Source organism: Euphorbia lathyris, chromosome 1, assembly GCF_963576675.1.
Source record: "Euphorbia lathyris chromosome 1, ddEupLath1.1, whole genome shotgun sequence".
In the NCBI taxonomy this organism is placed as follows: Eukaryota; Viridiplantae; Streptophyta; class Magnoliopsida; order Malpighiales; family Euphorbiaceae; genus Euphorbia; species Euphorbia lathyris.
Window position 1 is genome coordinate 82,138,862 of NC_088910.1, and position 23,646 is coordinate 82,162,507.

Here is a 23,646-nt window from a genome sequence, read left to right on the forward strand (position 1 = left end):
CTCAACTTATCAAATATCCTATTTACCCTCTTAACTTCATAAAAGTGGTATTTCTCACCACTTATGATCCTATTTACCCTCTTAACTCCATAAAAATGGTATTTCTTATCCATTTATAGTAGTCAAAAAAGTTGAAAAGAGAAAGAACGAATAAAAAATACAAATAACAAGAACATTAATATAAACAAGTTAAATACATTATATGTAGGGATAATGTACCAAAATAGGCCTATAATTTTTGGGGAAGTATCAATTTAGGTTCTACTTACAAAATAACATAAATATAGGTTTAACGTTTAAAAAAAGTTATCAATTTAGGCTTCGATAACGGATTGTAAGGGGTGAAAAATACAACTTTTATGGAGTTAAGAGGGTAAATAGAACATTCTATGAGTTGGGGGGATAAATGGACAAGTTGAGGGGGTAAAAAATACCACTTTTATGGAGTTAGGGGGATAAATAGGACATTTGATGAGTTGATGGGATAAAATGATCAATTTAGACAAGTTAAGGGGGTTGGGGAAAAATTAGTCCAATATAAAACAAGAAGGATAGAGAGGTGGAAACTTACTAGAATTGCACTATTTTAATTGTATCATATCAACTTACAATAATATAAAAATAGTGTAATTGAGTTTTTGAATATAAATTAAAGATTAATCTAAAATTTTTGTAAAATATGTTTTACAAAGTATAGTGAATATAAAAATATGTACCATATAATCATTAATAAAATATTTTTTTATTCATTATTTATAAAAATATATTTTAAAATTCTATATACAATTTGTTTTTATTAGAAGGACTAGGACATGTATTTTTTATTTCGGATGGAACGCATAAATTATGGGGAAATCTTTCATAGAATAGAAGGCTTGTTATGTTGGTGTATTCATTGGCGAATTCTGATTTCTGCATTTAGAATTTATGTTGCCTCCAAAATATAAAGCATCCCATAAAAGTTTATTCCTTCTGGATCGATGCCTTACCTTGTTGCAAATTAAGCAAATTCAGTCCCGTCTCACTGTTTCTGGAACCATTAAGGACCCTTATGCTGCTTCCAAAATAGTTTCTTTTTGTGCAATATCAGATTCCGGCGATCTCTCTCATGCTTACAATCTCTTTCTTCGTCTTCAACGTCGATCCACCTTCATTTGGAATACTATGATCAGAGCTTTTGCAGACAAAAATGAACCAATGAGAGCTTTTACTCTGTACAAGCATATGCTTGACAGCAATTTCTTACCCAATAATTACACCTTCTCTTTCCTTTTCAAAGCTTGCTCTGACTTCAACGATTTACCCCTAGCTCTAGCTTGCCATGGACAAGCAATCAGATTTGGGTGGGTGTCACACCACTTTGTTCAAAATGGGCTGCTTCATTTGTTTGCAGCCTGTGGCTGTATGAACTCTGCCCGCAAATTGTTTGATGCGAGTTCTAATCGAGATGTGATAACATGGACTGCTTTGATACATGGGTATTTGGAGTCCGGGCAAGTGTTAATTGCACGTCAACTGTTCGATGAAATGCCTGAGAAGAATGCAGTTTCTTGGAGTGCGATGATTACTGGATATGTAAAGGTTGGATTGTTTAAAGAAGCTCTTGAGCTTTTCAATGCCATGAACACTTCTGGGTTTCTGCCAAATATTGCTAGCATAATTGGTGCACTCACAGCTTGTGCTTTTCTTGGAAGTTTGGATGAAGGAAGGCGGATACATGCTTATATCAACAGAAAAAAGATGGAAGTGGATAGAATCCTAGGTGCTGCACTTATTGACATGTATTCCAAGTGTGGATGTATAGAGAGGGCTTGTTCTATATTTGATGAATTAACAGATAGAGATGTTTATGTTTACACTTGTTTGATATCAGGTTTAGCAAATCATGGGCAGAGTTCAAGTGCGGTTCAATTGTTTGAGAGGATGGAAGAGGAAGGAGTTGTACCTAACCAAGTTACATTCATAAGCGTCCTAAATGCTTGCAGCCGAATGGGAATGGTAGATGAAGGCTTGAGAGTTTTTGAAAAAATGAGTAAAATTTATGGAATTGAGGCGCAAGTCCAGCATTATGGATGTCTGGTTGATCTGTTGGGAAGAGCTGGGAGGTTAGAGGAGGCAAGGAAAGTATTAAAAGATATGCCTGTAGTACCTGATTCATATGTGTTAGGCGCATTGCTGAATGCATCTATGATTCATAACGATGTTGAGTTAGGAAAACAAACAGTTGAGAGGTTTACTCAACTGAGTCTAGAACACCAAGGGGTACATGTTGTTCTTTCAAACATGTATGCTTCTACTAATAGATGGGACGATGTAGCACGTATAAGAAAGGGAATGGAAGATAAAAAGGTCAGAAAAACTCCTGGTTCTAGCCTAATTGCAGGATAAAGGTATCGTTGTTTGCAATAGATATTCCCTGCACACTTTTGAATGAGTGATCATGTCGCTAGGTGTATTACTCCCCGAGTATTCTAAAATTTTCCGTGTCCTGATGTCTCTTTATGTTACAAATGGGGCATTAGAGTTGAAATTTCCTAGAAGGAAGGATTAAATAGTGAAATGTGCCGTACATTTCTCTCATTGGTACGAGTTTCTTTTAGTTTGGAAATTTGTAGTTAGTGGTTTTTATTTTGTATATTGTAATGCCTTTTTCTCATTTTTACTGCCTGGTTGAAGTTTTCGGTTTTCTCATTAACGAAATAAAAAGGCGGCTTGACCCGACATCCTGATGTCTTTGCATGGTCAACATAAAACATATTTGGGGTCTCCCCTGACCATGCCATCCACCAGCTGGACATTGATCCCTCGCGAGTCCCGATCAAGCAAAAGAAGCGCCTCCATTCTCGAGAGAAGCAAGAGGCAATCAAAGTCGAGATAGACAAGGTCTTAGCTATAGGGTTCATTAGGTAAGTGTACTATCCTGATTTGTTTTCAAATGTACTTATTGTAAAGAAGAGCAACGTGAAGTACCGCATTGTGTAGACATTAATAATCTTTATAAAGCATTACCCTAAAGATTGCCAGCTTGTCGATCATACAGTAGGCTGCAAAATCATGTCCATTTTCGACGCAATCGTAAGATACCAACAAATCCAAATGCATCCTAAGGATGCTAAGAAAACATCATTCGTTACTCACAAGGGTACGTTTTGTTACATTGTCATGCCATTCGGCTTGAAGAACGAGAGTTCCACTTATCAATGCTTGATCAACAAAATGTTTGCGGAACATATAATGAAAACCATGAAAGTCTACGTAGATGGCATCGTAGTGATAAGTGAGCGAGAAGAAAGTGACCAATTTGGATGGTGGTTGCCTCTTTTTTCTTAGACTGAGTGATAAGGTCGTTGAAATCCCCAATATAGCACCATGCCATATCTGGGGTTCCTTGTGGCAAGTGAAGCATGTCCCAACATTCTTGATGCCTACTTCTCTCGGGAAAACTGTAAAAACCTGTTAAAAACGCTATAGATCCAAATGATGAAGTGAAACAATAACATCAATGTAATTGGTTATATGCTGCTTACAGACACAAAAACTGTACTTTTCCAGAGAAGTGCCAATCTATGAAGCACCGACTCGGGTGCGGACACGATAAACGACATTTTTAGAAGATATGAGACACGGGTGCGGCGGGACACAACAAATTTTATATAATTAATTATATATATGTGTGTGTGTGTGTGTCTGTATATATATTAGATATCAAATATATATAAAAAAACTTGCTAAATCACAGATAAGTCATTCTGCAAGGATGAAATCGCAAGGATTTTGGTGCGGATGAAATCAGACAAGACAACGACAAGAAAGAAGATGAAGAAAGAAGATGAAATCGCAGGAGAATAGTAGGAGATGAAATCACAGGAGAATTGCTAAGAATCGTAAATTGAAAAACAAATCGAAGAAGAAAGAGAAAGAAGCCCTAAGCGTTTATAATCGTGATACACAAGTGAGAATTAGATGTAGTTTAGGTTTTTTTTTTGTCAAATTTTGTAATTGACCAATAGGTTTTAAAACATTTAAAAAACCCCTAAACTTTTACGTATTTTCACCGTCCGCCGTGTCCCGTCGAGTCCCTGCCATGTCATTGTCGAGTGCCCACCGTGTTACTGTCGAGTCCCATCTGAGTCCCGTCACCGCTGTGTCCCTGTCGTGTCATCGTCAAGTCTCGCCGAGTCCCCGAGTCTAGCGAGTTCGATACGGCCACGGCGACCCCGGGGAAGAGTTCGTACTTCATAGGTGTCAATCCCCTTCCATGCCCCTACCGATCCACAACTACAAAACCTTCAAATCCCAAAGTTTTACCAATCGCCACGACTCTCTTCAATAGCCATAGCTTCCATGAGAATCGAAATGTTGGCTTGTGGGCTCGAACCAAGTCCCAAAGGACATTAACCGTCCGAGGGTTGGCTACACCTCGGTAGTTCCAGCTTAAAATACTCATGGTCCCTTGTGAGCTTGGCTCCCAGTTCCCACTGATCCTCCGTTTTTTGATTGATCGATACAGTTGTTGCCGACTTCCATAAACCCCATTGTAGTGTGTTGTCTTTTAAGGTCCAAAAGTAATAACATCATCAACTTCCTTGTGTGCAGTTCTGTCTGTCTGGGTGTTGGTTGCAGGGCCGACTCCAGTATTTTAGAGGCCCTAGGCAGGGCCGGTCCTGACATTTTTATGGACCTTAGGCGAAAAAAGAGATAAAAAACTCTTAATAAAAAAGTTATACTTAAAAGTTTAAAATATAAATTTGGGCATATTTTAGACCTAAAATATTATATTATTTGGTCATTTTCTAGGAATGAATGAGTATTATAACTACATTTTAAAAAAAAATACAATATATACAGTAAAAAATAATTTGGGTCCCTTTTGGCTCAGACTCTATATGGTCGCATTCCTGGCCTATGCTAAGAGCCGGTCCATAAACATTTGGGTCTTCTTATGAATTATTATCCTACTAGATTATAATTTTCATTTTGAATTTGTAAAAATACCCAGAATAAAAAAATTTGATCGGTACATGTTGTTATGTAATTAACTCAATATGTTATATTACAAAAAAAATCATGTTTTTATTAAATCACGTCATAAAACTCAAATACCGAGCCCAGCCCATATAAGCCCACAAAAAATACATATATTATTTTTAAGGATAAGAAATTATTTGCGGTGGTTCATAACGTTTTGCGGCGGTCCATAAATATTCAGGTCTTCTTATAAATTGTTGTCCTACTAGATTATAATTTTGATTTTGATTTTATAAACATACTCACCATAGAAAAAATTGATCGATACAAGTTGTTGTGCAATTAACTCAATAGTATAAATACATTAGTGAAAATTAATTATGTCCTAAAATATATTGTAACAAGTAAATCAATATATATTAGTCATTTTAGATTGAATATATATTAATATTTTGGTTTAAGGAAAAAATTAATATTATAAAAAAGTAATTATTATAATTATATAATAAAAACAAAAACATATATGAAAAATGAATAGAAACAAACTTTTTTTTGGACTCAATTCGAATGTATTATTAACTAATAGGATTTGCATCCTCAATAATGGTGTTCATTAGTCAATACGACATTACAGAAAAAACAAAATCGATAGTATTGGAACGGGCATGCCTTGCTACCAAATGGGCAGCACCGTTCGTTAAACGAGCAATAAAATAAACTTTAAAATGAGAGAGTATGAGGACAATAACAACCTGCAGTCATGAATGATTGAACCAAATTCAGATAGGTCCATACGAGAGGATTCAGTAGCATCAACAACCATTTTGGCGTTGGTCTCAAAATCCACATGTCTGTAATTTTGATTAGCTAGCCAAAGCATGCAAGTACGTACCGCTAATGCCTCTAGCACCTTAGGTTCATTGATTCTGTTGATCACGCTGCTGCTGTAAAATAATAGTGACCCTGTCGCATCTCTCACTACCGCTCCTAGCCCGTTGCACCTATCATCCTCGAACACCGTGACATCTAAGTTGCATTTGATAGTCCATATGGTTGGCGGGGTCCGTTTCGATGCTGTTGTTGCTGTTGCGCCTGTTGTCCGTGTCGGCTGGAACTGGAACACCCGCCACTCTTTGTAACCGTCGAACACTTTCCGCCAGCTGCTCATTGCTGGCCACCACTCGCCCTCCCATAGTACCCGGTTCTTGTGCTCTCATATAGTTTGCACTCCACAGCAGATCCTCACCACAGTGTCCTTGTCCAATTGTGCCAATTCGCAGATCAGCCAAGCTCCAAACGCCAATCCTCTAGTGTCAGGGATCGTGATATTCGCCACTCGCCATAATTCTCCTATAAAACAACAACTAGTGAATAAATGAGTGTCTGTTTCGTCCTTCTCCACACACACCGGGCATTCTATAGTAATTGGCACCCTCCTTTGTATCACTCGTGATCTAGTGGGTAAGCATCATGATACCACTCTCCACAGAAAAATTTTCAACTTTGGTGGTATCTCTAACTTCCATAATCTCTTCCATCTCTCACAACTCATATCATCTTCCCCATTCTCCACTCCCTTGTGGTAACCCGACTTCACACTATATATTGTTGGAGTTTAGTGTCCTAAAGATAATTGTTTTAGGATATTAATACTAATGAATAAATTGTTTATTTGTTCATTTGATTAATCAGATATATAACATTAAAATGAAACTATATATAAAGGCAAGAATCTTTTATAAAGAAAGTAACCCTAAGTTTATTTAAGTAGTTATAAAGTGTTCATACAAGCATGAAGTGAGATTGTACTTTATAATAGACCAATAGACTTAAAGTAAACCCAAGTCAAGTGATATGTTATAGGGGTTGGCATATTACTGTTGAGACTTGCATGTAACAATGTTTTCTGTCGAGACAGAAAGCTGATCTCACAAGCTTTAGATATTCAGATATCTAGACAGTTACATGGATCCGGTGAAGGAGTTCATTAGGATTGGGACCCGACTTGAGATAACATAATGGATTGATTTATCTAATGTGTCAACTGTTCATCTCATTGGTATTAGTAGGTATAACTAATCCTCAGACTCAAACATTCGTTAATTAGTGATTCTGGATTATGGAGTCTGATACTTTGATTCTGTGCGAGCACGATCCAATAGGTGAGAGCTTAGGGTGTGTGAGAGCAGGGTTGGGTATCACACAAAGTAATTGCAGAATAGTTAATGTTAGATTGAGCATTCGTCACTCCCGGTAAGTGGGAGACATATCCAAATGGCCGCTTGTGGTGAATTGACTGCACTCCTTGCAAGGTGATACAGTTAAGAGTAGAAATGAACATTTCACTTAACTTAACTTTTCAGAGTGAATTCAACCTGTACAAGTAAAACCAGACTCTTCGTTATATGTAACCTTGACACATTCCATAGTTATAAGGAATTGACCGACAGGATATAGTTGATGAAGGATCGTATTATACTGTACCTAATACAGAAAGGTTAACGTCAGTTATCAACCTGACTTCTTAATTGCTCTGGGGGAATATCATAGGTTCTGCTAGTAACAGCTCGCGACGGTATTCCGTTATATATATGTTGGAATTAATCGTGATGAATAATTTCAAAGGATATATACGGCTAGTGGCAATAAAGAACCTAATGGGTCGCATATGGGACTTGGAATCGGAGGACGAAAACGTAATTAGCGGGACACAGACACATGGGCCGAAATTTACATATTAGTTAGGGATATTAATTTAGTTTAATAATTATAATTAGATTATGATTATGAATTAAACTAAAGAATTATCTGATAATATTAATTGGATGTTTTATGCAATTAAAACTCTAATTAATTATCCTTAACATTAATTAATTATTAATTTGATTAATAATAATTATCTAAATATAATTAGTTATTGTTTAGATAATATTAAAGTGTTTATTTAATTATCTAATTAGGAATCCTATTCATAATAAGATTCCAATTAATTAAATTCCTAACACAACTGGGATTAGGGTTTCGGAAGTCTATAAATAGACCCCTAGCCTTAGTATTTCGGCCAAGATAAGAAAAGGAGGAGAATGAATTGTTCCGTCGTCGTCTCGGCTAATTTACTTTATTTCTTACTCCCTCTTTGATCTCGTATCGATTTCTGTTAGAGGCAATCATTGCGATTGCTATTTATTAAAGGTTGATTACTGATTAGTTTTGTTTTTGTGTTGAATCAAACGTTCGTGGTTCACGAGTTGATAATAACAAGTTGTAGGCACTTCGTTTGCAACAGTAGATAGTTCTTCGATAAAGGTATTACTTTCTATCCCTCTTTATATGAAATAACAATTAACAGATCTTGGAAAAGGGAAATAGATAAAATAGATAAAATTTTATTATTCCGCTATGTCTAGACTTGTCTATTTTCCTACATATATCCAATCCTTTGTCCAATGCCATAACAGACATCTTCTCCTTCATTGAGAGGTAAAATTATATCACAAATAGCAGCAACTTCGGATTCACTAAAGTAGCCTCTCAATTTATCCATATCCCATCCGCTCCTATTCTCACTCAGTATGTCAACCACCCTTATGACTCCCAAACCAGGGACTTAATGTGAATTTATGCAAAAGTTATCTAGATTTGGTACCCAAGGATCCTCCTAGACTCTAATAGACTTCCCATCACCTATCTTCCATCTAATTCCCAGTTTTAGGATATTTATACCCTCCCAAATACTTCTCCAGATCATACTAGGGTTATTGCCTAATTTGGAGGCCAGTAGGTCCACCCTTGGAAAATATTTAGCTTTGAACATTCTACCTACTAAAGTATTTGGATTATGGATTAATTTCCAACCCTGCTTCCCTAATAAGGCTAAGTTAAACACATGCAAGTCCTAGAATCCCATACCCCCTACATCCTTTGCTCTACACAATTTAGCCCAATCAAACCAATGTATACCCCTTTGTCCTACAGGTTTTGAACCCCACCAAAAGGAATTCATTAGTTTTTGCAATTTGTCACATATTGACTTGGGGATAAGAAAGGTGCTCATACAAAATGTTAGGAGTGCTTGTGCAACCGATTTTAACAAGATTTCCTTTCCCGCTTGAGATAAAAATCGAAGGCCCCAACTACTAAACTTCCTGCGCAATCTGTCCACTAGAAAGAGAAAGATGCGTTGTTTTGAGCGACCAATCAATGACAGAAGCCCAAGATATCAACCTGTGTCAATAAAAGAAATAGAAACGAACTTTATATAATAATGAGAAACATATTCTTCTTATTATTAAGAAAATCAGGAATAAAAGAAAATGAGAACCAAAACATACAAATCCAAGGACCAAACTCACACCCTCTCAAACAACTCCATTATATACCATTCAGTCTAGCACTACTTTTTGTTATAAATCAAGCCTACATAATTTTTTAACAATAATTATCAAATTTTAAAAAAATTCTAATCGGAGGAACTAGGCGGCCACCTATGCTGGATGCCCCTAGAGCCGGCCCCGGTTGGTTGTATCATTCTGTTTTGCATCTGCCTTATCCGACTACGAGCTACTCTCAAAGGGATCATGGAGCCACTCCCTGCTAATCTAGATGCTCGTCCGTCTATTGATTGCACAGATGCTGCTATCATATAATCTTTCTAATTGTGCCATGGGGTTATCAAAGAGTTGGATGCAAAATTTGTATGCATTGCTAATAATACCAGAGTAAAAGAAAAATTGAGGTAATCGTTCATAGCGAAACAACACCCATATCCATCCTCCTCCACTCCTCTTGAGTTTCTGCCCTTGCACATCGACTTCCGGACATCTATCATAACCTTGATGCACAATAAACTACGACGCAACCCTATGAAGCTTTTCGAGTCTGATTCGATGTATTAGCCAATACGGTCCCCTATAGCTTAGTATGTCCCTATAGTCTGAAAACCAATAGGTAGGTCGGAAATTTGCACCCATATGATAAGACCATGTATATCGACCCTCGTAACTTGTTCTGATTCCTACAGTTGACGAACAATTAAGAGATTTTGGTTGAAAGTCCATATAGACCATCATTCAGTATTCGTGCCATATACAGCTCATGGTAAAACTAGAATGAATACATGCCTTCCACTTCAGTTTATGTTATTGTCACTCCTTTCACAGGTCTCCATATAACTGATAGAGTATTCTTCATTAATTCAAAGTGGGTCGATTTTGTTAAGAGGAATTGTTCTATGATAAAAAATTATGTTAGACAAAGCTAGACATATGTAGTCGCCAAACCCTTGCTTTTGTTCACTGTAGGAGCCGTTCACCAGAGCCAAATATGGGTGGCCGGTGTTGTGATTTACTAACGTCGGTGCGAAGGAAACGAGCGGCTAGGTTAAACACACGTACTCTGCTCCAATAGGAGAGACTTGGCGAATATATCTTTTAGTTTAGAGTTTACACATTAAATTTATAGGGAAAACTTTGCAAGTTGAAAATTTCTAGTAATTTTTTTTAAGGGATAATGTACCAAAACATGCCTAAGGTTTTTGGGGAAGTACCAATTTAGGTTCCACGTTCAAATAGCACCAATATAGGCTTAACGTTTACAACATAACATCAATTTAGGCTTAACGTTTACAACATAGCATCAATTTAGGAATTACTAACAGAACGTGACACGTTATCGCCAAATCAGAGCCACGTCATATAAGGTACCAAAATAAGCCTAAGGTTTGTAGAAAGTATCAATTTAGGCCTCACGTACAAAATAGCACCAATATAGGCTTAACGTTTACAAAATAATACGAATTTAAGCTTAACGTTTACAAAATATATCCAATTTAAACTGTGTCAAAAAGATATTTTTTATTTTTTAGCATAGTACAAATTAAGGAACTGATATTAGGCACCTTGGATTTTGTGTGACTGTATGGTAACATTTTGGATGAGTTGACAATCATCTGGTTCAAATAACGGGTAAAAAGAAATATTCCATCTTTCTTCTTCACTTTTCTTGCTACTCATCAAAGGGAACCTTGAGCCTTTCCTTTAGTCTAAGGCCGGTGCCTTTTGTGGTCAATCCTTTTCCTTTGCCACCCACTTCTTGAACGACTTTTTGTGTGCCAATATGGTCATATATCAATATCATTTTAACTAGTGTTTAAAATTTTGTAGATATTCAATTACTTTTAGTTTGCAAATATTATATGAGCCCGTGGAATTTAGGAATTATGAAATCATTGATGAAAAACAAATATAAGGTTTTAATGAGTAAGAATAATAATTAATTGTATTATAATAAATAAGAAAATAAAACTAAATCAAAAAAATAACATATAAAATTAATAGAGAAAGAATATAATATGATTAATTGTAACGTTTAGCTTAAATTGAATATATTTTGTAAAGGTTAAACTTAAATTCGTATTATTTTATAAACGTTAAGCCTATATTGGTGCTATTTTGTACGTGAGGCTTAAATTGATACTTTCTACAAACCTTAGACCTATTTTGATATCTTATGCGACGTGACACTTAGTTGACAGACTTAACGGATGATGTGTCACGTTCTGTTAATAATTCCTAAATTGGTGCTATGTTGTAAATGTTAAGTCTAAATTGATGTTATGTCGTAAACATTAAACCTATATGAATGTTATTTTGAATGTGAAGCTTAATTTGGTACTTTCCAAAAACCTTAGACCTATTTTGGTACTTATATTTTTTTTTTTATAGTTTAACTGTAACTTTTGTTTTTGAAATGAGTTTTAACCATAATTTTTTATGGAAAGTTTTAATTAAACTTTATTTATAAATATGTAATTTTCAATTAATTTGTAGATTTACTCTAATGGTAATATAGTATAGCATGGATGTTTTTTTTTTGTTTTCTTTTTTGTCAAGGTATAGCATGGATGTTAAAATTAAAAATTTGGTTTTATATTTATTAACTTTAAAATGAGAACTTATTTTGTTTTATTTTGAAAGGAGAACTTATTTTGTTTGATTTATTTATAGTTTTCCGGCAATAAACATATGAAGTACTTCACGCCGTATTATATTTCCTAAGTACCCTGGAATTAAGAACTGTAATTAAAAAGGGAAAAACCCTAAAAGTTGCGTCTTTTTTTTTTCTGGTCAGATCTATCTCCTGGAGAAGATCTGCATCTGCTCCCTCATCTCTCCTCTCCTTATCTTTTCCGTCGTTTGTCTGTTTGCCGCTGGTTTGGTCTGCTTTCCATCCGATTGCGGAGGGAGGTCTGGTTCCTTCGGCGTAATTTCGTCGGGTTTGTTTTCATCGCTGCCAATTTGCTGCTCCTCCTGCTTCCTCGTCGTCGTTCTCCTCCCTGTAAGCTTTTCCTCGCCCTTTCTCAGCTCTCACATCCCCATTCTAGGATTTTTTTTTCTCTCGATTTCTTGTCTACCTTGAAATTTCTAATTTTTTGTCAGTTAGATGGAAAAAAAACTTTTTCCTCCCTGGTATTTATATTTCGATACCGGTTATTCAATATAGTGTTGTTAAAGAAGTTAGATTGAACAAGTGGTTGTTGATTTTGTATATAGGGTGTATTTGCTGGTTTATTATAACGTTCATGAATCGTCCAAGTTTTTTATTGATGCGCATATGCGAAATCTTTTTTTTTTTTTTGTCGAGGTGGTAAGTGATTTTGAGCATGATGGGGAGATAAATTTATACTGCAAAACCGCTTTGAGCGTGTTAGCCTTAAATCTGTGGTTGTCTGTGTAGTTTTATAATATATCTATGGCTTTCTGATAAAGTCGTTAGTACAGTTAATATTCTAATTTTTTGTTTGATTTAGCTGTAGATTTTACCTATCTTATGTGAAGAATGATCATTACCTCGGTTTCTATGTTGTGTATTTTCATGTGCATGGTTTTATCTCTGGTTCCTGGCTGATCCAATGTTGAGCCAATTATGATTGATAAGCAATTTTTATGAAGGGTCAAAGTAGAATCCTTTTCTCTGCTTCTTCATTATAGTAATTTCTCCTTCATATTGATGATTCTGATGGGGTTATCTAACTATTTATGTATTTCATGGTTTTAAGGTTTAATTTGGGCATAAATCAAATTACTATAAAATTTCTCTCTTTTTATTTTTCCCTTCCTTAATATTTTCTATAGATTAGTGATTTTATTCATAGCTTTACCTAACCATGCTGGGGTTTCTTTTTGCAGACTCGTATCATCTAGGTTTTTATGCATTATTTTTGGCTCAAGGTGATTTACACCATAGTAGTTTGATAAGTGATTACCCAGCTATATTTGGAGTATGACGAAAGTTCACTAAAAGACTAATAAAAGATATATTTTCTCTGTTACAAAAGGTACAAAAAAAGAAGAAGAATAATTTCTCGTTTTCCCCCCTAATTTGATTCTTATTATTGTGATTAAATTGTAATTAGTGTTCGTAACAAGTGCTTGTAAGCTCTTTTTGAACCTTTTTCTTTCAATTGATTATGAAAACATTTATACAGAAGCATTTTTAACATTTATCTATAACAAGCTGTATGCTTTTACGATTCCCTATAAAAAAAAAAAAATCAAGCATTTTCTAGAATAAAAAGGGAAATGCTGTTAGCCATTTTCTTGTTTTAACTTCTTACCATGAACGCTTTTTGGGGCTTTTTCCGGATGTCCTCCCTTTGAGACAGTTTCTTGTATTGATTTTCTTTATGCACGTAATGACAATGGGAATTGCTTCTACTATTTTATTTTGTTGGAAAAGAGTGAAGTGAATGATTAATTTTGGCATAGTCTAGTCTTGGCACTTCTTTCCCTTCTTTCTTATATTGCTTTTCACTCTGTGGGAGCCACCTCTTCCTTGCACTTTTTTGTTTTTGGAGGTTTAAGGCCTGTATGGTTCTTGCTAATTTACCTTATCTTGCACTTTGAAATAAGCTGATTTAGTTTTTGAAATTTTATAGAGAACCAATGGTTGGAGCCACTCCGCAACAGCAACAACAGCAGCAAGCAAGTACTACTCCACCAACTGCAGAGGAGGAGGCCTTGAAAAGAAATACAGATTGTGTCTACTTTCTTACTTCGCCTTTAGCCTGCAAAAAGGTTTTATTTTCCTTACCCCCAATCCATGCCAATTCCCTTTCTTTTTCCTATTTTGCTTTGTTTAGTTATCTTTCTGCTTTTGGAAATTGGGGTTTCACATTTACAAGTTGACTCTTTTTATTAGTTTTTTTGGTGACGTTTGATCCTTATATGGTGTCTATAGTTCCTTAGGAGCTTGAATTAATGAGATCTTATCATTTATTAGTGTGGTGCTGTGATTTTAAGAAGCATCTGCTTATATGTGGATGGTTGTTGATTAATTTTGTCATATGAAAAGTTTGTTGAGTTTTATGACTTTCAGGGAAAACCCTGAGTTATAAAAACAGAAAACCAGGGGAACAGGTTGTGGTTCTTTTTGTTATTAGATTTGATGACTTAATCGCCACTTGTATTGATATCTTATTTTGCTTTATTACTAGCTTTCCATGAGAGGGTACGTTGTATTTTATCATCAGAATACGAGCAAATATTTTAGCTTTTTGCTATAACAATATGATAAAACAATTAGTCTTATATACTCTCTCCGTCCAACTTTACTAGGCAAAAGTTTCTATTTTGGGTGTCCAACAAATATAGACATTTTTTATTTGTTAATTGTTAGTAAAGTGACAAGTAGACTAAAACACCCTTGTCAATCATGATTTTTATTGCGACAATTAATTAGTCTATTATTAATTTGATTTTAGATTTACTATACATTTTTTTTCTCCCAATGTCTAATTAATTTCATTCAAATATCAAGAAGCATCTATTGATTAATGATATTTTTTTAGTCCAACTTTTACTATATATTGAAGTTTACTGGTTCCCTCAGTAAATACATTCAATTAGTCTATAAAGGGTATTTTAGTGAACATATATCTTAGGGATAAGTACACAAAAAATGCTTGTGGTTTACACGTTTTACAAACTCGAACCTGTGGTTTTTTTTTACAAAAAGAGGTCTGTGCTAAAAGCCGTGAGCAAACAGAGGCAAAATTGACTAACGGTGTTAAAATTCAAAGAGAAAAGAGTTAATTTGGTCCTTATATTTATTTATTTTATAAATTAACCCCCTAATTATCTAATTATTACAAATAAACCCCAAAATCAAAAATAAAAATAAAAAATACCATCTTCTCCATCCCTTTTTAATTTTTGATTTTCATTCTTCTTTCTCTCCTCCCTTCTTCTTCTTCTTCTTCTCTTCTCCTCTCTTTTTCCTCCTCTCTTCTCCTTTCTTCTTCTTTTTTTTTATTAAAAAAAAATTTTGAAATTCCCGTTTTTCAACGTCTGGAATTTCCAGACGTTGAAGAACATCTGGAATGTCTGGAATTTTCAGATTCCAGACGTGATTCATCATCACGTCTGGAAATTCCAGACGTTCTTCAATGGAAATTTCAAAAAAAAAAAAAAAAAAAGAAGAAGAAAGGAGAGGAGAGGAGGAATAAGAGAGGAGGAAGAGGAGGAGGAGGAGGAGAGAGAGAAGAGAGAGAAAGAAGAATGAAAATCAAAAATTAAAAAGAGATGGAGTAGATGGTATTTTTGATTTTGGGGTTTATTTGTGATAATTAGATAATTAGGGGGGTTAATTTATAAAATAAATAAATATAAGGACCAAATTAACTCTTTTCTCTTTGAATTTTAACACCGTTAGTCAATTTTGCCTCTGTTTGCTAACGGCGTTTAGCACAGACCTCTTTTTGTAAAAAAAAAACACAGGTTCGAGTTTGTAAAACGTGTAAACCACAAGCATTTTTTGTGTACTTATCCCTATATCTTATTAGCTAAATTTCTTATTTACCGTGCAATTGAAATATTTCCTATCAAAGTTGAATGGAGGGAGTAGTATTCTTGCTGATTTTTTTCACTTCAAAACTTTTGTAGTGTTCCTCTTACTAGGAGAATGATTCAACTGCTCTGAATGCCTCATCAAATATGAGGCAATATGAAAAAATGTGATGGCATATTAATGTAGAGCTATGTGCTTTCTGGGGATTTTCTTGCATGGCATTGAATTTCAGTTTGCATGTTGTATTGGTTGATATATTGTTGTAAATATAGGGTTCCTGTTCACTCTGATCATGATAGTTAATGTATTGTTGAATCTCCGTATCACGTTGTGTGCACGTGTTTGAGCAAAGTGATCACCTTTCTGAACTATATATGTAAATATATGCTTGGTCACGCTATTGACTTTCTCATGAGTTTGTAAATATCAGTACTACACAACCTGTGGTGTTTTTCAGCTAGTATTAATAGCCTGTTTATATTGTTCAACAGGGTGCTGAATGTGAATATCGCCATAGTGAATATGCTCGGGTTAATCCGAGGGATTGTTACTTCTGGTTGAATGGAAATTGCATGAATCCAAAGTGTGGCTTTCGTCATCCAGTAAGTGTTTCCTTTGTCTTGTTTTCACCTTATGTTCTTGCTGGATTTTGCTGCTACTTTTTGGAGTTGAAACGAAGAATTCTTTGTTAATGCTTTTCCGAGCAAAACTAATAAATATTGAATGTTGAATTTTCCTGTTCAGCCTCTTGATGGCTTGTTTGCCGAAACAGAAGCTTCTGCTGGATCCTTTTTGCCTCCACCGCGGATAGCAGTGACACCTGCTTTTTATGCTCCTCAAATTCCTGGTAAACCAGCAGTCCAATGCCATTTTTTTCAGAAGGGTGCCTGCGGAAAAGGTGATAGATGTGGTTTCTTGCATGGACCAAATCCTACTAGTAGCAAAAGTTCTCAGATGATAGTATCATCACCTAGTACTGAACTTCCTCCTCCTACAAAGCCTCACACTAGCCATCAAAAATTTACTCAAGAGGTGAAGATTCAGCAAGCAACCTTCGCAAAAGCAGTGGAGGCACCTGTGGAAACTAAACCTGCTCCAAAACCTGAAATTGGTTCACGACGAAATGGAATTGAAAGGAACCTTCCACCATCTAAAAAATTGCATGATGAGGTTCCTAGATACAAAGCAACAAATATCCAACCTGTGGTCAATGGAAACCCAAGTCGTTTTAATCGTATGCATCAGTCACAAGTGCCAGATGATCATGGTTCCCTGAATGGTAAGGATGCGGATGAGTTTTTGAGGGAATCCTCTCCTGGTTTTGACGTTCTTGTGGATGATGAGTTGAGAAATTCTGATTTTTACCATGGTGAAGATCAATATGGAAGAACTCGAGGTCAAGAAGGAAGGAACTCTAATCCTGTTAATGAGTATGATATTGGTCAGTCTGTTGATTACAGTTCAGTGGGTGACATGGACCGAGAAACATATCGTGATCTACGAGGTTATGACAACTATGAACACATTCAAGGCCAGTATGGCTGGGAGCAACATAGGTCTTCATCAGAGAGAATGCTATTGGGGCAAGCTCAGTTGGAAAGCAGAGCTTATTCAAAAGTTGATAGCCCGGAGCCAAGTGATGACATAGATCTGCGTTATCGATTATCAAAACATAGGAGAGGTAATGGCTTGAGATCAGTTGTTAGCCATGATTTTGCACCTGACAAAAATGTTGAGGAGAGAGTTTACCAGGGTTCTTCTGCACGGGAGAGCTCTATTGGTGGTCGCCTTCGTGGTAGAATAAAGCTTCCAAGAAGATCTCCCAGTGGCAGTGATTTGCGTGTTGAAAGGGAAGTAGACAAGGTTAGGAGTCGAGGCAGATTGTCACCGGGGAGGTCACAAGTGCCCTCCCATCAAGGGAGGCTTCGTGATAGAATTAAGGGTAGGGTTGAAGGGGATTATGATAGTGAAGGTAGAAATCCTAGAGGTGCTAGAATGAGAAGAGAAATGATGGATGATAGAAGTACGAATTTTGCTGGTCCTAAGCGTCTTGCAGAGCTGAAAAGTACTGTAAGTTCAGAGGGCAGAATGCAGGAATCTCCGAGAAAGAGAAAACAATTGGAAGATTATCAACCATCTGAAGGTGATCTTTCATTTGAAGGCCCAATGCCTCTTAGTGAGATTCTTAAGAGAAAAAGAGTCTCTGAAGCAGGAGCTTCTGGTAACGGCAGCTCTTCTAGCAATAGACACGACAATAATCAGAGCGAGATAAAGGAAAAGCTGGTAGGCAGCTCCAATAATACAACTGTTGGGGAACCCCAAACTGGTCTTTCATCTGTCAAGAAAGTGGTTAAAGATGAAGAAGAGTCCAAGTCAACAACTGTAGAAAATGAAGTTGCTCCTGGTCAAGATTCTTCTGTACCTAATAATGAAGGTGAGCCGGAGACAGAAAGTGGGATGATTGTTGATGATGATGGTATGGAAGAACATGAGTATGAAGGGGACGATCAAAGGGAGGTGGAGTATGAATATGAGCAAGTTGATGAAGGGGAATATTACGAGGGTGAAAATGTGGAGGCTGAAGAGGAAGATGTAGATGATGATGATTTTGCTAAGAAAATTGGTGTTACATTTTCTTGAGGGGCATAGAGTGGTGGTTTGAGGACTGCACTTGGGGTTTGTGGTTGCAATGGATTTTCATGATAGAAAGTAGAGATATCCAACTTCTTCAGCATTAGTTGAACTTTTAGTTTATTGTATCTTAAAAGTGATTGAATGGGAATTTTCTTGTGCTTGGGGCTTTTAGGTATAGCCCATGGGTTCTGCTTGCACAAAGCTTCTGTAAGTGTAACAGTAGAAATTTAATAAGAAAACTGCTACTTACTTTAAATTTCATATTTCACTTTAAATGTATTCTTCAGATTTTTATGCTGCACTTTTCTCTTTTGAATATTGTTCAATTTCAATATATTTTTTTTTCTGTTTTCTCTAACAATAAAATAAAGGCTTATTATACTCTAAAAAACTTGATTGGTTCCTAAATTTTTAAAGTTTTTTTTTTCCTAAATTTTTAAAGTGTTTCGATAGCGCTTTTACTTTGCTTAAAATGTCATGATAGTTTTCTTATCTCGTTTAAAATGTAGATTGCATGCACGCCTATGAGGTTTTAATATTAGAGAGAATAAATTTTACATTTTAGCAAGTAACATTTTTAATATGTTTTAATATATTTTATGAATTATAGAATAATATTTGAAAGCGCGTGTAGCACATCTTTTGCATGCAACTCATTTTTTTTACAACTGAGAAGTCGGTGACTATTATTACATAATTTTAGCACGTTTATTAATCATACTTAAAACTAATTTTAGATGGCCATAAACTCTCCGTTATCTGGCTGCTAGTGCAAACTAGAAAGAGAAATTCTAGTATACTCCTATAACTAGAATTTCTAGATTGCAAATTAGTCACTGTTCTTAATATAATTGGCGATGAAGTAGAAATTCTACTATATATCTAATAATCAAGTAGTATCGCGTATCTCTTTCGATTGGCTATCTTAGTGGACGCGTTTAGTATCATAGACATCCATCAAATACTCCAAATTAGACTAGATTGGAGGGAATCAGACCAATTTTAGAGAAAAAACAATAAAAAGTAACGGTGTTGTGAGTGCTAAGAGAGAGGAGTCAATTACTGAATTATGGACAGCTTAGGAATTTCATTGACCAATTTTTGGATTATAAAGTGAGCTTTTTAAGCCTAACTAAAGAAAGATAAAAGAGAAAACGTGTGATCCTAATTATTATAGGATATTGAGTATTGTATATTAGGTAAGATTTGCAAGAGCATGTGTCTGCCTTAATAGGTCTAGCATATAGAAAGGTCCATTTTATCTTCATTAAAACTTGGAAGATAATATTCAAGATATATTATCAAATATTAATCTTATTAGGAAAATTCTATCAAGCATAATCAAATTTGTAAAGTTTCCTGATCACTTCAAATTACACATATAAAGAAGAACAAAATAGGCTATGTAACACTTAACTTGAGTAGAAATAGGTTCAATTTAAGTTTCTATTGCACGTAAAGAACGAGCTACTAGCGGGCTGATAGTTGAGTGATAGAAGCAGTGGCATTAGATTTGGAGGAAGCTGTAGATGTTGAATTTCCCTCATGATGGCTGACAAGGATTTCTTCTGATTCAATAAATGGAGGCCTAGTTGGTGGTCTGTGGTCTATTGAACCTCTACTTTTAAGCAGAACAACAACTTGAGACATAGTTGGCCTTAAAGAAGGTGAAGATTGAGTGCATAATAAGGCTATCTCTATGATTTTCTTCATTTCTTCTGCTTCATATTCATTTGGGTCTATGCTTTTATCCACCAGCTCCAGGTGAGTCCCATTCTCATACTGCTTCCATGCCTATTAATTTCAAACCCCCAAATATGTCAATATTCATTCATTTTTTAATTCTGATGAATGAGAATGATGAACTAGTACTACTGACCCGTTTAAGAAGGTAATCAGAAGCAGGATCAGTTATGGTGTCGTTGCTCTTTCTACCACTTATTACTTCTAGAACAACTACACCGTAGCTGTATGTATCCACCTTTTCTGATAATTGTCCATGAATTGCGTACTCAGGTGCTGTGTATCCCCTGAATGAATTCATTAATCAATCAAATGTTAAGTACTCATGAATAGAATTGCATATATGATAGATAGCAAAAGCAATCTTACAAAGTGCCAGCAAATTTGGTGCTCAAATGAGTCTGGTTATCTGGGAGAAGCCTGGCTAACCCGAAATCTGCTATTTTAGGCTGGAAATCATCGTCTAAAAGTATGTTATTGGGTTTGATGTCTCGATGAATGATGCATACATGATATTGTTCATGTAGATAAGCAAGACCCTGAGCAGTCCCAATGATTACATCCAACCTTTGTTTCCAAGTGAGGGATGATCCTTGTTGTTTACCAAATAAGAATCTGTCAAGGCTGCTGTTAGCCATGTATTCATATACAAGAAGTAATTCTGGTCCTTTGCTGCAACAACCGAGTAGCCTCACAAGATTCCGGTGATGAACATTGCTGATTAGTGTGACTTCACTTTCAAAATCTGCTAATGCCCTTGTAGATTGGCTCACACATAGCTTCTTTACTGCTACTATTTTTCCATTCTTCAATGTGCCCTTGAATACTTCTCCAAAACCTCCTTCTCCAAGTTTGTTTTCTTCCTTGAAGTTTTTGGTTGCCGATTTCAAGTCCTTGTACCTATAGTTCATAGGGCCTCGAAGTTCTGTTGCACCTAATATGTCACCTTCTGCAACACCAAATTCACTAAATACAAGTTAGTACTAATTAGTTTATACAAGTAGATCGATCGGGTTCCTCTGATTGAATATAGAATAAAGAATGTGTAATAGTAATAGATGGAATTGTTTGTTTAGTTTTTACCTCTAGGAGGTCTCTTCCTCCTGGAAAGTTTAAACCAAACAATGAACAAAATGATAAGCAAAAGGAGACCTACACCTACACCTCCACCCACTCCTGCAATAAGAGCTGTCTTTGTACCAGAACTTCCTACATACAGGAAAATACCCAGTTCAAAATGCATTGCATTCTAGAGTTTAGAACCAGCACAAAGGCTTTTTGAAAATCATTCCAAAATAAAAAGAAAGAAAAAGAGAAGTGAGGTAACCTGTTTTGAGGAAAGGTTGAAGATTGGTGGTCTGGTTATCGGCGAAGAAAGGAGAATCGGAATAGCGCATGAAACAGCCAGAATCAACAGCTCTACCATTAGTGTTAGGAGGACATCTTTGGAGGTTAGTAAAAGCGACTTGCATGCATGCTAAGCAACCACTCGAATCGATGGTTTGAACACATTGCGCTATTCCATATACTGATGATGATGAATTAGCAGTCCCAATCACATCCCTCTTACTTGCTGCAAACAAACCATTAATCTTGGGCGTCGCTATTTCAAGATCATTCAGCAATGCTTCCACTGCTGTTGTAAAAGCACCAGCAGCTGCTCCTGTTTTGTTCTGCTTCCCACAAAATTCACGATTCGCATCTCGAGTACTTTCCCCATAGAACTCATTCCTCTCGTACCTTAATACAAATTAAAAAATCTAACTTACTATTTATTTATTTCTTAACTTTTATTTTGTTCAACAATTAATCCCTCAAATATAAGAATTATTGAACAATCTCTCCATAAAGTATTAAACTAATAGAACAAATGTTATCAAAAATTAAAAATGAATAAATAATACAAAAAAAAAACATTATTACTTCTTATGTTTTTTTTGATTAATAATCATTTGCTTCCTAAACTTCTTTAAAAAACTTGATTTATTTTTTAAGCTTTTAAAAATGTTCCGATTAATTTGTTTATAATTTCATAATAACCTCATACTTTGTTTAAAATATAGTCAATTAATCATTCGATTGCAGAATGTATGTTGTACGCATTTTGAAATGTTATTACATAATTGCACAGAATATATTAAAATATATTAAAAAAAAATTCTTAATTATTCAACGATAAACATGTACTCTTTAATATTAGAACCTCATACTCTGCTCTCGAACGTTATACTTTTCTAAAGCACATAAACCACAAATTCTTTTTTTTTTTTCAAGACGCGTGTAACACACTTTTTACATGCTGTTTATTTCTTTGCCATTGAGTAATTATTGATTTCAGTTTAAGCAATATCAAAGATGCTTTAAAAGGCTAATCATTTTTTTTAACAAATTCAGGCCAAATGATGTATCAATTTATTTTTATTTTCTTTTTATGAATAATTCTATATACATTTAGGAGGACATGTGAATCATTTTTGTGATTGCAATATTATTGGTGGCTTACCATTTCCTTTTCCTTTGTATTAATTATTCTCCACCATATATATCATATCATATCATATCCATTAAAACTCTTGACCAATAAAAATAATTTATATGTGCGGTCTCAATTAACCTTATATATTCTATTTAGATACATAGAATAAAAATAATTTCTATGTATCTAAAATAAAACAATACACACATATTATAAAATGAATAAAAATAATTTCTCAAAAAATAAATAAATATGTGGTGGAGCTAATAATGGATTTGCCAAATAATGGAAGGTTGTATGACCATTGACCAGCCGTTGGTGTTGTAAATGGTCAACAAATTGTTGAGAATTCTGGCTCTATCGACTCTTAATTATTTCCATTGTCAACCATTTGATTTGACTATATATACAACATCATTTTTTATTTTTTTTTACTCCTCCCTCCGTGATAAAATAGTTTCTGCCAAATATTAAGCACATTATATATTTTCCTTTTATCCTTTAATTTTTGTATATTTTTATGTAATTGAATTCTTCGGAAACGTCTAAACTAGTTATATATTCAATTTGATTTTTCTGAAGAAATATTCTATTTGATTTTAAAATTGGAAAACTTACAAAAATAAGCTTTATAATTTTGTTTGTACAAAGACTTATATTGTGAATTAAAGCTTATAAATAAAGATTTGAAATTTACTCTTTTTTTTTTTTGACAAAAATGTTTGTAATTTCATTAGATGAAAAAAAAAGTATAACAAACAAAAAGTAAGAAATAAAATCTCACGTGGTTACAGACTAAAGCAAATACAACATCCACGAATGGATTAAAATATTTTTACTCCATTTATAAATACATGTATTTTTACTCTAATACCATTACTAAACAATAATTATTATTTTATTTTTTAAAATATTTTTATATATTAGGAGAGAGACATCAAGAAAATTGAAAAATTGTTCAAATTTTGTTCTAAATATTT

The 23,646-nt window shown here is 34.8% G+C and overlaps 3 protein-coding genes across 5 annotated transcripts; 2 read left to right on the plus strand and 1 right to left on the minus strand.

Annotated features, from left to right (window-relative positions):
* Positions 1–845: 845 nt before the first annotated feature.
* Positions 846–3,008, plus strand: LOC136203508 (pentatricopeptide repeat-containing protein At5g66520-like). 2 transcript variants are annotated; one of them, XM_065994685.1, is made up of 2 exons: positions 846–1,762; positions 1,874–3,008. In XM_065994685.1, exons 1-2 carry the CDS (start codon positions 928–930, stop codon positions 2,386–2,388), a joined length of 1,350 nt encoding a protein of 449 aa, XP_065850757.1. In that variant the 5' UTR covers positions 846–927; the 3' UTR covers positions 2,389–3,008. The 2 variants fall into 2 exon arrangements, with proteins under 2 accessions (XP_065850757.1, XP_065850749.1); XM_065994677.1 differs by having other exon boundaries at positions 846–3,008.
* An 8,978-nt stretch (positions 3,009–11,986) lies between these two features.
* On the plus strand, positions 11,987–18,748 carry LOC136203522 (zinc finger CCCH domain-containing protein 17). Of its 2 annotated transcripts, XM_065994692.1 has the most exons (5): positions 11,987–12,303; positions 13,155–13,303; positions 13,904–14,042; positions 16,305–16,415; positions 16,558–18,748. In XM_065994692.1, exons 3-5 carry the CDS (start codon positions 13,911–13,913, stop codon positions 18,451–18,453), a joined length of 2,139 nt encoding a protein of 712 aa, XP_065850764.1. In that variant the 5' UTR covers positions 11,987–12,303; positions 13,155–13,303; positions 13,904–13,910; the 3' UTR covers positions 18,454–18,748. The 2 variants fall into 2 exon arrangements, with proteins under 2 accessions (XP_065850764.1, XP_065850772.1); XM_065994700.1 differs by lacking the exon at positions 13,155–13,303.
* Positions 18,749–19,743: 995 nt separating this feature from the next.
* Positions 19,744–21,935, minus strand: LOC136218529 (cold-responsive protein kinase 1-like; the record flags this gene model as incomplete). The annotated part of the gene is made up of 5 exons (XM_066005459.1): positions 19,744–20,241; positions 20,327–20,477; positions 20,560–21,139; positions 21,274–21,399; positions 21,518–21,935. Coding segments are annotated over 5 exons (1,599 nt in total), but the record flags the coding sequence as incomplete, so codon positions are not given.
* Between the last annotated feature and the right edge of the window lie 1,711 nt (positions 21,936–23,646).